General features: G+C 46.6%; 1 protein-coding gene across 2 annotated transcripts in view; it reads left to right on the plus strand.

Annotated features, from left to right (window-relative positions):
- The first annotated feature begins 6,928 nt into the window (after positions 1 to 6,928).
- The window catches only part of TSPAN2 (tetraspanin 2), a 50,873-nt gene continuing 43,832 nt past the window's right edge, over positions 6,929 to 13,969 (plus strand). Inside the window, exon 1 of one of the 2 annotated variants that reach the window (XM_054026404.1) lies at positions 6,929 to 7,168. In XM_054026404.1, coding sequence (XP_053882379.1) covers positions 7,100 to 7,168 — 69 coding nt within the window. In that variant the 5' untranslated portion in view covers positions 6,929 to 7,099. The remainder of the gene's footprint in view (positions 7,169 to 13,969) is intronic. The other variant, XM_054026405.1, reaches the window with a different exon arrangement.

The following is a 13,969-nucleotide window of genomic DNA, read 5'->3' on the forward strand; positions in this document are numbered from 1 at the left end:
ATCTTTCTAGTGGCAGGACATGCTCCCTCTTGCTCTATTAGACCTTTCAGGAGACAGGTGTCTAGTCTTCCTTCTGCAAGGAAAAACTTGGGAAAATTAGAGAAAGAAAGGCAGTTATTGTAGCAGCAAACACAATAAAGAACAGAGCTGCTGTGAGTTCAGACTGTAAGATAGAGACATTAGCTTTTTTTCATTGCTTGCCTGAGCAATTCACCAGGTGGGTTGCTATGAAACACTGGGCCCTAGGACTGTTTTCCAACATCGGCTTCTTCTCAGCATATTCATAGCTTAGAGGCACCTCTCTGCTCAAGCCAAGTAAATACAACTCAGATGAGAAGTGTGGTGTAATTGCTAACATCCAAAGTATCAAAGCCAAAGACTTAGTTATAGACACTGAAAAGGAGTTTCCTATTATGACTCAAAAAGTTCATCCCTTATTTGTAACAATGAATAAAGACACAAAGCACTCTGGGTATGTTTAAATTTAGTGCTGTCAATCAGACTGCAATGGAATCTGTTCTATAAATATCAGATAAAGGAACTTGTTGAACGCATGTGTTAACTGTAAACAATCTACAGCCAGAGGAAAATGAGGCTTTCCTCCTCGAGGAAATCATGAACCTTATCATTTCATCTGGATGTTTCTCTTTCTCAGCCTGTGTTTGAGTGGGATGGGTATGATCTCTCTCTCAGAATACAGGAAACTAGCCCAAGCAAACCTTTGGCAAACAATGGAACAAGGAAGAAAATGAAAACAGAGCCAGTTGTTGGTAGTGTCCTTTTCATTAGTGAGATGGGTATGAGCCCTGCATCAGAACAGAATTACCACTCATCTTGCAGCAGCAAAAACTGACTGCACAGGATTAAAATTCTCCAGGGCAATGGAATTGGGCCCACAAAATCAGAGCTGAATGTGGCCCCACCTTTCCATCTTGTATAGCGTGCAGCAGTGTTACTAGGTGCTGAATCTTTGGGTTTGTCTACACTTGCCAGAGGATCAACGTTGCGGCGATTGGTGCATCAGCAGTCGATTTAGTGAGTCTAGTGAAGACCTGCTAAATCAACTGCTGATTGCTCTCCCGTCGACTTCCGTACTCCATCTGATTGAGAAGAATAAGGGCAGTTGATGGGAGAGCGTCTCCTGTCGACGTCACGTAGTGTGGACCCTGTGGTAAGTAGATATAACCTATGTTGATATGAGTTACGCTGTTCACATAACTCAAATTGCATAGCTTAGATCGACTTTTCCCTTTAGTGTAGACAAGGCCTAGGTCTAAACAAGAAAGACGTGACATTTCCATTAGTTCCCACCAGGACTGGTAGTACAAAGGAGACACTGGTTTTACCCAGCAGAAGCTCCCGTCTGCTCAGGTCCTTCCTTGCTCATATATAGGGCCCTACCAAATTCATGGTCATGAAAAACATGTCATGGACCATGAAATCTGGTCTTCCCCTGTGAAAACTGGTCTTTTGTGTGCTTTTACCTTATACTATACAGATTTCACAGGGGAGACCAGCATTTCTCAAATTGGGGGTCCTGACCCAAAAGGAAATTGCAGGGGTGGGTCACAAGGTTATTTTAGGCCGCTATATATTAGCCACCACTCTCCAGCTGCCCAGCTCTGAAGGCAGTGCCGCCTCCAGCAGCAGGACAGAAGTAAGGGTAGCAGTACCACAACCCCCCCTACAATAACCTTGCAAGTTGCAACCCCACACACACAACTCTTTTTTGGGTCAGGACCCCTACAATTTCAACACTGTGAAATTTCAGATTTCAATAGCTGAAATCATGAATTTACGATTTTTAAAATCCTATGACCATGAAATTGACCAAAATGGACCATGAATTGAGTAGGGCCCTACTCATATGTGCTGTTTGTGCCACTCCTTGAGGCAGCAGCTGAGTATTCTTCCAGAGTTGAGAACCCTGAGTTGGGGTAGGGCTGGCATAGCCTCTCCTATCCCCTTCCTCTGGTGTTCTGGGTTAGGCTGGGGTCTTGTCAGAAGTGAGGGGGGGCAGGTTGCAATGTAATGTGCTCCAGTGACCCTTGACAGCACAATAGCCTCTTGTTAGCTGATATTTGCTGACACAAGTTACGAAGCTACGCGAACTTGTGCCAAGGGCGGGTACAGCCTCCAGGATTGGGAAGTCCAAAAGATGGTGTGAAGCACTCGTGCCTCCCGCACAAGGCATGCACCACAGAGCCACCTATGGTCCCCTCTCCAGCATGCATCGTAAAGATACCTCTGGCTCCAGAGGCACATTTGGGGATCTAGCCCTCGGCCACAAGCTTTAACCTGAGGAGAGAATTTTATTTTAGCCATTACTTCTCTCAGCCCAATATCAGTGCCAGAGGGATGTTCCTGGACCGCGGGTGAGCTAATAACTGAGGGATTCGGGAGTCTATGGAGCTGGGAACATTTTACTATTTGTATTACATAGCATGATGCAGAGGTGCTAGCACAGGCAGTAGCTCGTATGTTACTGTTTCAGAACTGTGCTGAAGAGCTGGCTGGAATGAGACCTGCCTTTGTTGCAATATATTTACCACATAAGCCTTTCACCACTGTCTTGGTCACAAGTTAAATGAGTTTGCTGGCTCTCATCCTATCCCTACCTGTGCGCATCAGAAAACCATCAGACAATGTGGTGCATCTGGCAGAAGGCCAGGACAGAAACAGCTGGAGGGTCGATGCATGGGAAAAGCAGTGCAGGGTAGATTGGGTTCCAGAACTGAAATACGAAAGGGGGACTGCAGGTCAGGATCTACGTGTGATGGCAAAGCTGTGGGGGGATACAAGGATTGGCGTAAAGGATTTATATGGAATGGGACAAGTATCTTTTCTTTTTGCAAAGGGAGAGGAGATGAAAATACAAGATTCATCCCAAATAAAAATTCAAGAAAAACTCCAAAAGGAGCCGTATGACAGCTGCAGGACCCTCCCCCACTGGCAGTAACACCCAATGCTTGCCTGATAGCTGTAGTAAAGTGTAAACTACAGAGGCTTTGATTTAAAGGCACTGACTCTTTAATCCAGGTCCTTCTCCTATATCACAGAGCCCCTCTTTAATGTGTTCAATTTTTCAGTATTGTTCCATTAAATTTGCAGATATTGCACAAAATAAATTAAGCTTTTATTCATACTTCAGATGCTATTTTATTAATCCTCTCACCCAGCCTGCGCTTCAAGGAGAAAATCCAAGCCCCAGTGGGAAACTTCTGGGTAGGAAAGTGGACATTGAGTTCTAAGCATCAACATTACAATCACCACACAAGACTGCATGCAGCACACAGTGAGAACTGTGTTATTAGCTGGCAGCTGCCGTGATAGCTTTACTCTTGATGCCTATTAAGGTAAAGTGTAACTGACTTAGTTCATGGAAAGTTTTCAGCACAACCTTCTTTCACAATATTTTTTGAGAGAAACAAGTATTAGTCTTTTTGCTGTGCACGACTTAATTCTTTCACGAAGCTGAAACATGGAGCATTTATCACCAGAATGATTTTATATTTATGTTTTCATGTATGCATTGCTTAAGCAGACAGAATCATCCTGTATAACTGAGTCTTTTTTATTATCTGAAAGGCTTCTGCTTCTCTACATCAGAATCTTAAAGGAAATGAAAGATGACAAGCTGAATTAAGGCAGCAAATCACTTAAGCACATGCTTAATTTTGAGCACGAGTAGTCCCGTAGGCTTCAATGGGGCTATTCACATGCTCAAAATTAAGCCCATGCTGAAGTGCTTTGCTGGATCAGGTCATAAGATATGTCTAGGGTCAGACTCAATCAAAAAGAAGGAAAGTTGTGAGTAAGACTGAAACTTCCTCCTTAATTGCCTTGTTTTTAATAGTGACAGAAACTCTCCTGGACCAACCCTGCCATGGGTCACTTCTTGGTCACTTAGAGCAGCAGAGGGAGGTCATGTGCTTTTTTTCTTTTTGTGTCACAAACTATATTGGATGTTTTAATGAGATTTTGTTTTAATTCTGTGTCTGCTTCATTGCTAATGAAACAGCAGATCCCTGATCAAATGTCTGCAGTCACAATTCAAATCGGAGGAAGGGTTTCCCTAGATAGTTGCCAGGGTCTAAAGTAGCCAAAAATAAACACTGAAAAATAGTAAAAACAGAAACCAAACCCCAGAATCCATCCCTAGGTTGTCATGTCACAAAATAGGTTTATTGCATTCAGTACACACACAAGTAAACAGGCCCTTGTTTCCCCCTTTATCTCTCATTTGTACATAAGTTCCATATCTCTCTGTCTTGAGAAGCTACACTACATTAACCTCTCCAGGGATCTCAGCAGGGAGGCATCTCAGAAATGGAGGCACTAAATGCAAAAGCAAACTAGATGGGTGAAGTCTCCCTATAAAACTATTTTATTACAACATGAAATGGAAAATAAACACTTGACACATTAAATGTTTGGATAAAATGTTTAATATTAAGGATCCTATTCTCAAAAACGTCTGCCTCACCTTGTGGCCTCTGCAGAGGTCCACAAAGCAGTCTCAGTCTCTGACATGTTCCTTCTCAAAGCTGCTGTGGGTGATGGAAGGGCTGCTGAAAAGCCTGTCAGAGCCACATGGAAGAGACTTGAATATACCATACATGCACTGTAATCAGAGGAGAACCACACATGTATTACACTTAGGAAGGACTAAACAATTGCACAAAAATACAAAAATGGGAAATGATTGCCTTGGAAGAAATACTGCAGAAAAGGATCTGGAATTATAATGGATCATCACAAACAGCATCAAGAATGTAATACTGCTCAAAAAAAGCACTTCGTTCTGGGATGTATTAGCAGGAGTGTTGAAAGCTAATCAGAAGTAATTATTCTACTCTACTCACTGATAAGGCCTCAACTAGAATACTGTGTCCAGTTCTGTGCACCACACTGTGGGAAAGATGTGGACAAACTGGAGAAAGTCCAGAAGAGAGCAACAAAAATGATGGACGTTCTAGAAAACGTGACTCATGAGAAAAGATTGAAAAAAATGGGTTTGTTTAGTCTGGAGAAGAGAAGACTGAGGGTAGACACAATAACAGTCTTCAAGTATATAAAGGGAAGGGTGATAAATTGTTCTCCTTATCCAATGAGGCCAGGGCAAGAAGTAATGGATTTAAATTGCAGCAAGGGAGATTGAGGACAGACATTAGGAAAAATTTCCTGTCAGGGTAGTTAAACAGTGGAACAAATTAACTAAGAAGGTTGTGGAATCTCCATCATTGGAAGTTTTTAAGACTAGGTTAGACAAACACCTGTCAAGGATAGTCATGATCAGAAGTTCTCAAACCAGGGGTAGGCCCCCCTGGGGGGGCACGGAATGTATTCTGGGAGGGTATAAGACGCTTTAGGGGAAAAAAACTTAATTCTCCCTTTTTACCCACAGCAATGAATAACTAGCAAAGTGGATTCCTCCGGACGTAGCTCAGGTCCTCAGCGCTGTGCATTTTGATGGATTTCTGCTAAGCTTGTGTAGCATTATTCAAAGTTGTTGCCATCTATATTTTGATGCAGTTGCTATGACGAAGTGTGCAAATTTACTTGTAAGCATCGACCACAATCGCAGTTTTGCTTCTGTTCTTATTACAATTGATAATTGGCTCCGTTTGAATCAATGCCTTATTGTTTTTAATATTTAGTAACAGCTGCATGTTGATTTTTTTAAAATATACTTATGTGGCAGGTGGGGGCATTAACTCCTACAGTTGCAAAGAAGGAAGCGTGAGAACCATTGGTCTAGATCGGGGTAGGCAACTTATGGCACGCGTGCCGCTGATTTTCAGTGACACTCACACTACCTGGGTCCTGGCCACCGGTCCGGGGGACTCTGCATTTTAATTTAATTTTAAATGAAGCTTCTTAAACATTTTAAAAACCTTATTTACTTTACATACAACAATAGTGTAGTTATATATTATAGACTTATAGAAAGAGACCTTCTAAAAACGTTACAATGTATGACTGGCACGCGAAACCTTAAATCAGAGTGAATAAATGAAAACTCGGCACATCACTTCTGAAAGGTTGCCGACGCCTGGTCTAGATAATAGTTTGAGACTGGACTAGATGACCTACTGAGGTCCCTTCCAGTCCTACATTTCTATGACTCTATGTCATGGCCCATTAAGGCTCCATCCCTATATAAGCCTCTTCTTTCCCCCTTACTATGTGTACAACTCCTGGATCCTTGACACTGAACGTTGCATTTTCATGCAAATCCCAGAAAGCAAAAGTCTGAGCAGCTAGGACTGGGAAAGTATCTTTAACATTTCCCCCTTTAGAAATGTTCTGTTCTTGAGTTTCATGGAGTGAACTCCAGCAACAACAAAGCACAACCACCCCCCTCACCATCTCTGCTCCAAGTGCGGGGCACCCTTCTCCGCGTAGGGTGACCAGATGTCCCAATTTTATAGGGACAATCCCACTTTCTGAGTCTTTTTCTTTTATAGCCTTCTATTACCCCCCAGCCCCGTCTAGATTTTTCACACTTGCTGTCTGGTCACCCTATCTCCGCGTGCCCTCTCTGCTAGGAACACAGAGCAGCGTATGTCTTAAAAACAAAACGCCCTCCCTGCCTAACCACCATCTGGGGCGCACACACTGCTCTCCCGGAGGTCAGACGGCATTAAGGACATGCACAAGCTCCGGCCGCCGCCAGGATATGTCAGGGAGGCGCTGGGAGCCTGCAGTGAAGGAGGGAGGGGCAGCAGCCTAGAGAGAACCGGGGAGAAGGAAGGGGGCTGCTCAGGGAGTCCCTGGGAGCGTCCCCCAGCTGCCCGCCCGGACAGGCCAGTGGCTGAGAGGATGCCGATGGGAAGCTAGAGTCTTTTCTTTGCAATCCGGCCCAGGGCGGCCCCGGCTGCGGGCCAGGCTGGCTGCAGCCGCCGCGCACCGGCAGGGGGGAGTCGCGGCAAAGCCCTAACCAGCCCCAGCACCGCCGCCGGCTGCACGGCACCAGGGGCGGGGTCTGCTCCTGCCCGCCCCCGCCGGGCCAGGTCCCCTCCTCCTTCCCCTGCACCTGCCTCCCGCCGCGCCCCGACTCGCCGGCAGCTCCCGGGGCGCGGAGCCGGAGCCCACCATGGGCCACCTGCGGGGCGGGATGCGCTGCATCAAGTTCCTGCTCTTCGCCTTCAACTTCGTCTTCTGGGTCAGTGGGGCCGGGCCGGGGGCCGCGCTGCCGCCAGAGCCTGGGGCAGCTCCGCGCTCCCCTGATGGCCACAGCAGGTTGGGGTGGGGGGTCTCTGCGGAGCTGGGGGGGGGGGGCTGGGAGGCTGCTGCGGGGCTCGTGCTGCTCACCCTGCGGGCAGGACTGGCACCCACTTCAGCTCGTCTGCTTCTCACAAACCCCCTGACCCGGGGAACCCCTTCCCGAGCTGCTCCCCCCCCCCAACACCCGCTTCTCCAGGGACTCCTACAAGTCATCAGCCAGGCGGGGAGGGGGTCGCTGGGGGGCGCCCGCTGGAGCCTGCTGGATCGCTGACCTCCAGGTAGTTAATCAGAATGAAAAGGGAATGTACATTTGACTGTTATATGTTTTACTTGGTTTGGGGGGGGGATCCCTTTCCTCCACCCTTCACATGGTTTTCACATGCCCCAGTCCCCAGGAGCAGATGCCACAGCTGTGCACCCATTGGGACACGTTTCAGCTTGGCCTTACCCTGGATTTTGGTTTGGTGCTTGCAATTTTGCAGGCACAAATAATTATGGATGCTGTTTACAGGTATTTAGGCGTCTACAGATCAGGAGGAAATCTTGCCCATTCTATTTAAAGCATGCACCTGCACAGTAACAATATTTGTAGGTATGTTCATTGGGGGATGCTAAAATATTGTCTTTTAGAATGCAGTCTTCCTTCATAGAAACAACCCTGAATTTCAGCATCCCCACAATCACATGCTGAGGGAGTAGTCACCAAGCCCGAGGTGCAGTTTTGGGTACACAAGTTGCCTAATAGGCTTGCATAGTGTCTTTGGCAGTTTGGCTTAAGCTTCTCAAACTCTGCTCTTGATCTTGTAAACATTCTGTTCTGTGAGGCTCATTAGCAAGAATATTTCTTCGGGAGTGATGTCAATCGCTGAACTCCCAAAAAAAAAAAGCCAAATTAATTTCTGATACTCTTTGCTTTTGACATAAAGCACACACACTCTGCTCCCCCAGTTCTAAATACCTACCAGTGTTACCAGCAGCTAGAACAAAATATCTAGTGATCTGAAGTGAAAGAGTATATGTGGGGTTTTGCCCAACCATACAGCAATAGAAATAAATAACTTCATCTATACAGTAACTCCTCGCTTAACGTTGTAGTTATGTTCCTGAAAATGCGACTTTAAGCAAAAGGATGTTAAGCAAATCCAATTTCCCCATAAGAATTAATGTAAATGCGGGGGGGGTTAGGTTCCAGGGAAATTTTTTTCACCAGACAAAAGACATACATATATACATACACACACAGTATAAGTTTTGAACAATTTAATACTGTACACAGCGATGATGATTATGAAGCTTGGTTGAGGTGGTGAAGTCAGAGGGTGGGATATTTCCCAGGGAATGCCTCACTGCTAAATGATGAACTAGCTTTTGGCTGAGCTCTCAGGGGTTAACCCATTGTTGTTAATGTAGCCTCACACTCTACAAGGCAGCAGGAATGGAGGGGGGGGGGAGACAGCATGGCAGACAGAGACACACACCCTGTGTGTGAGAGAGAGAGAGATGGGCATTGCTCCTTTAAGTACGCTGGCCGCACTCTAAGTACATTGCCTTGTTAAGTAGATCAGCAAGTTGAGACAGCAGCTGCTCCCAGGAAGCTCCCTCCATCCTGAGCCCTGTCGTGTCCCCCCCCACCCCGGAGATGGGATAAGCGGGGTGCAGGAGCAGTGGAGAGTGGGACACCCTGACATTAGCTCCCCTCCTTTCCTCCCCCCCCGTAGCAAGCAGGGGGCTCCCAGGAGCAGCACGGGGCAGTGGGGGGAGGGACAGCTGAACTGCTGGACAACTGGTACCCTGCTGGGTGACTGCTGCACAGGGAACTTAGGGGAGCGGGGAGCTGATAGGGGGGCTGCCGATCCACCCTGGTTCCAAGCCCCCACCAGCTAGTTGCAAAGGGCTGCTCTCCCTGCAAGCAGTGGACAAAGCAGGCGGCGGCGACGTTATAAGGGAGCATTGCACAACCTTAAACAAGCATGTTCCCTAATTGATCAGCAACGTAACAATGAAACAACATTAACCGGGACGACTTTAAGTGAGGAGTTACTGTCCATATTGGTTTAACAAAAATCATAGGAGCTGTTTATTCCTTGGCATCTGGACATTGGTATTTTCCCAGTACTGTGCTGGTATCTGGGCTTGGGCAGTGCTGATAATCATGAATCGAAAGGGAAACAAAACCATCCATTGTTGGAAACCATGGTTCTAAATCTGGAAATATTTCCACAATTATGTAAAATTGCTTATTTGGATGTTTTGTCCAGTGTAGTTCTCATGTGGAGCTTTATTAAGCCTCCATGTTAGACTGTGAGAGCGTGGACCTGTGGCCTTCCAGCTGATACACCTTGTCTTGGTGATGTGGTAATAGGAGATGCTCTTGTTTTACACATAACCAAGACAGGAAAGAAGGATAAGTATCTCACTCAGTTGCAACAGTCACAGGATATGTTTGTTTCAGCACTGTGACTTTGCTGTAACATTGTGGGAAGCAAACTTCTTGGCAGTGCACATATATATCAAAAGAAAGCTATATAATTTATGTATTACTTCAAATTTAACTTTTAAAATACAGTACGCCTATCCAGTGCTCTGGGCTTCTTCTTCTTTTTTGTTGTTGTTGTTTTGTTTTTTATAAACCTTAGGAAACGCCTCATCACGGAACAAAAAATTCTTGATACAAAGAGAGGCAGAACTCAGCTGAGATAGCATCTTTCTTTAAAAATATAAAATGGACATAGTTAACTTTCAGAGGTGCCCAGTTCCTCCCAGTCAAAGAGTAAATCCACAAGCCAAGACATCACACGCATTCCAGCACCAAGCTCTCGTGATCTGAGCCTATGAACCTGTCATCTGCTGCTTTTTCAAGTTCACCTTATGCAGTGATGAGCTCCCAAAATCCTAATAACCGGTTCCCTACCGGGTCCTCGGCGGCAATTCAGCGGCGGGTCCTTCACCCAGAGTGAGTGAAGACACACACACACACACCCCGCCGCCGAAGATCCGGTAGGGAGCCGCGCGGTGAGTACAAGCCCCACGTGCCTGTCTCTCCCCCCCAACCCCCATCCGACCCCAACCCACTTCCTGCCCCTGACTGCCCCCCTCAGAACCTGCCACCCATCAACCCCCCCCCGCTCCTTGTCCCCTGACCACCCCCTCCCGAGACCCCCCACCCTAACTGTCCCCCAGGACCCCACCCCCTACCCAACTTGCCCTGCTCCCTGTCCCCTGACTGCCCCGACCCCATCCACCACCACCTCGACAGCCCCCCGGAACTCCCACGCCTACCCAACCCCCCCGTTCCCCATCCCCTGACCGCCCCCCCAGAACCTCCACATTCTCCAACTGCTCCCTGCCCCTTATCCAACCCCTCCTCCTAGCCCCAGACCCCTTACCATGCTGCTCAAAGCTGCAGGAGCTGCAGAGCTGCCCAGAGCGCTGGCGCCAGAGGTGCAGCGTGCTGGGGCTCTGCGAGGGGGGAGGGGAGGGGCCGGGGGAGCCTCCACAGTTGGGATCTCAGGCGGGCCGGACAGGACGGTCCCACGGGCCGGAGTTTGCCCACCCACTGGCCCCTTTACAACTGGTTCTACACCGGCTTCTAAATTTAACAACCGGTTCTTGCGAACCGGCTCCAGCTCACCACTGACCTTATGAGACAAATGCTTTCCATCACAGTGTGGTCAGTTCATTGAACAACATCCTGATATGGTGATGAAACATCATTCCATTGCAGCACCATACTGATATGGGATGATGTTGCACCAGCCCTCAAAACTTGAGACCCTCTAATGATCACTGGAAGGAAAGAATAGCACAGTCTGTATTCTCGGGGCCTGCTCAAAATTAGAAGGCCCAGCTATGAGCAGGCTCCTTCAGTGTACAGATATGTGTACATACCTACCGTGTTTGCTCACTAGGGGTGACTAGAAGAACAGGAGTACTTGTGGCACCTTAGAGACTAACAAATTTATTAGGGGTGACTAGGCATTCAGGGACTTCTCTACATGCACACACAAACACGCTCCGTGTATCATCAATGAGAGTAACTGGGCTTCCCATACATACATTCCATTTCATATAGGTACTTTTTAGTGCCCTCATCACCATAGTATGTGAGTGCCTTCCAGTAATGCATTAGATGGTGAGACTAGTATCTGTCATCTGTGCTTCATTCCATCTCCCCATCACACAGCACAAAGAATAAATAATAATAATGTGTGTCAGGGCAGAGCCCAGGAGCCCCCGGCATGGACCAGGACCCCATCGAGCTAGGTGCTGTACAAACACAGAACAAAAAAAGGTCCCTGCCCCAAGGAGCTTACTGCCTAAGTAAAAGACAGGAGACAACAGGTGGATACAGACAGATGTGAATAAAAGGAAACAATGAGACAGTATTGGTCAGTATGACAGGCAGTGGTCTCAGCACATCTGCATGAGAGCAACCTGATGCTCTTCAGATGCACACTCAGTTCACACCATATGCTGCCAGTTGAGTTTTGGTCACTTCCGATAGTAATCAAAACATCAGATGGTTCATCTAAAGTTATAGAAGATAAATATGTTCCCTTAGCACTTGTGTGTACTTTAAACATCACTGGCTTTTTAAGTGCTTTATTCAGTGGCTTGTAAGTTTCTAGCAAAATTATCTTTTGGGCTGAATTTTCTCATTTTTCTTTTCAGTGGTTCTTTTAAAATTATTATGCAGGTATTTTGGAATGGAGTGAGGAGGATTTCTGCTCTTTTAAAGATAAAATCCTACTCATGCCTTTCTCTGCCTGGATAACTCAAAGCCAGTTTGGATAAAAGTTGCCATCTATGTCATCCTGTGCACCCACATAGCACAAGTGCAGATGTTCTAGAGATGCAATAGATACATAGATTAGATAGAGAGGGGTGTGGGTTTGCTAAGTCTGCAAAAAAACAAAAACAGCTTCAAAGATAAAGAAGTTACAAACAGGTGAAAACGCCACCCACTGGTACATGAGGGATGCTATGTCATTTGCCTACCAGAAAAGGCAGGGCAGTTTTCCACATACAGTCAAACATTGCAAGAGACTTGAAGTACCCCAAAGTACTGCCAAACATACTAATAAAATTCTGCTCCCCATGTATTACTAAGACCTTCTGTTCAGCAACAGATCATTGTCAGTCACTGGAGTGGTCTTTTCAGGCTGGGTATGTACAGGGTCCTCGAGAGTCTTTGCATACACCAGACGTGGCAAGAGTTCCCCTGTCTTTGAGATGGCCGTGTAAGGAGCACGGTTGGGTTTGGAGTCTTTCTGGATGTCAGTGCTATAGAGGTCATGGAGTGGGACTCTGAAGCAAACGTGCAATGTAACAATGCATGTTGGGGCTTGCTGTTAGTGCCGCTTCCAAGGCTGAGGTTTTATTTGCGCAGAAGTCGGGAAATACAAGGAGCTGGTTCCCACAAATGTACTTTAGCTGCGAGGGGGCTTAGTTATTGTTGCTGTGGGAGCCGTCACCTTGAATCCCTGCCTTTAGTGTGTTTAATATCTTATCCTTATTGCATCAGCCTAGTTTTTGCCTTTAATATAATTTTCTTAGCAGGAGTTTGTGCAGGGTGCCAGCGCACAATTTAAGACACACAGTGTGGTATCTATCATCGTTTTAACAACAGGGCCAGTTCTGGTGATGTCTAGTTCAATACGAGCTAAAGGAAACTCTGTAATAATACAGCTATTAGCGATAGTATTAGGCTGAAAGGCCCTTTCCCAGGGTACCCTTTGACCTCTCAGCCAGAATCACACCTGTTGCTCATTGCCACAGTGTCCAATAGCCCAGGGGCCACACCTCTCGCTCACTCCCCCAGTGCCCAGGTCCTGCCCTGCTTGGGGGCTGCACCTGTCACTTATCCTAGGTACATCCTGGCCTGTTGGTTGTGCAGGGAGCCAGTAACCCATTTCCTTTCTCTGTGCTAATCCTCCTTGGAGCTGCCACTTGAGCAGAAGGAGGTTATAATGTTAGTTAGTGCTAGGATTGCTTTGATATTTACAAACACAAGATGGCTTAGATTTTCCACTGCTGGAAAGCAGGGAGAGGAATCAAAGTCTGCTAACCAACACCATGGCTTAACAACTTCTGACAGCCTCTGGAGATGTTGGCTATACACACAGGACCTCAGCTCCCATAATTGCAAAACAATACAGCAGGGTTTAATGGTGGTGTTAATAGGGATGTAACTACCATTTAAAAAGCTAACCGTTTAAACAAAATATTTTTAGCCGTTTAACGGTTAACCAATTAAAGCAGCGGTGGCTGGGCCTGATCCGGTCGCTGGGGTTGGGGCCGCTCCGGCTGGCGCGGGGCTGCTGGGGCCAGCCAGCCGGCCTGGGGGTTAACGGTTAAGGCGCATTAACTGGTAAGACTAATGTTAACATTTTACATCCCTAGTTGTTATCCACAGTGTAGTTACAGCTCTTTGCCAGATATCCAAGCTCTCAGGGAGAGCTGCTCTGGATAAAATTGCCTGAGGTAATATTTATTTTCCAGTTTGATTAGTGATCATATAAAAGGATTTCTTTGCCATCAGCAATTTCTGTCTCTTGTAGGCAGATGATTTCCTAGAATTATACCATTAGCGTGACCTGCATGTTGTAAAAGTGTTCAGTACGACAGGGCAGGGCCATTGGGTACCTAGAGAAGTGATTTTAGGAAGCCGTTGTATATTTGTAGCCTTTAATGTGAGAAGTGTTTGTCCATTTAAAAAAAAAAATAGTCACAGAGGCTG

This window comes from Malaclemys terrapin, chromosome 4 (genome assembly GCF_027887155.1).
Source record: "Malaclemys terrapin pileata isolate rMalTer1 chromosome 4, rMalTer1.hap1, whole genome shotgun sequence".
NCBI lineage: Eukaryota > Metazoa > Chordata > Testudines > Emydidae > Malaclemys > Malaclemys terrapin.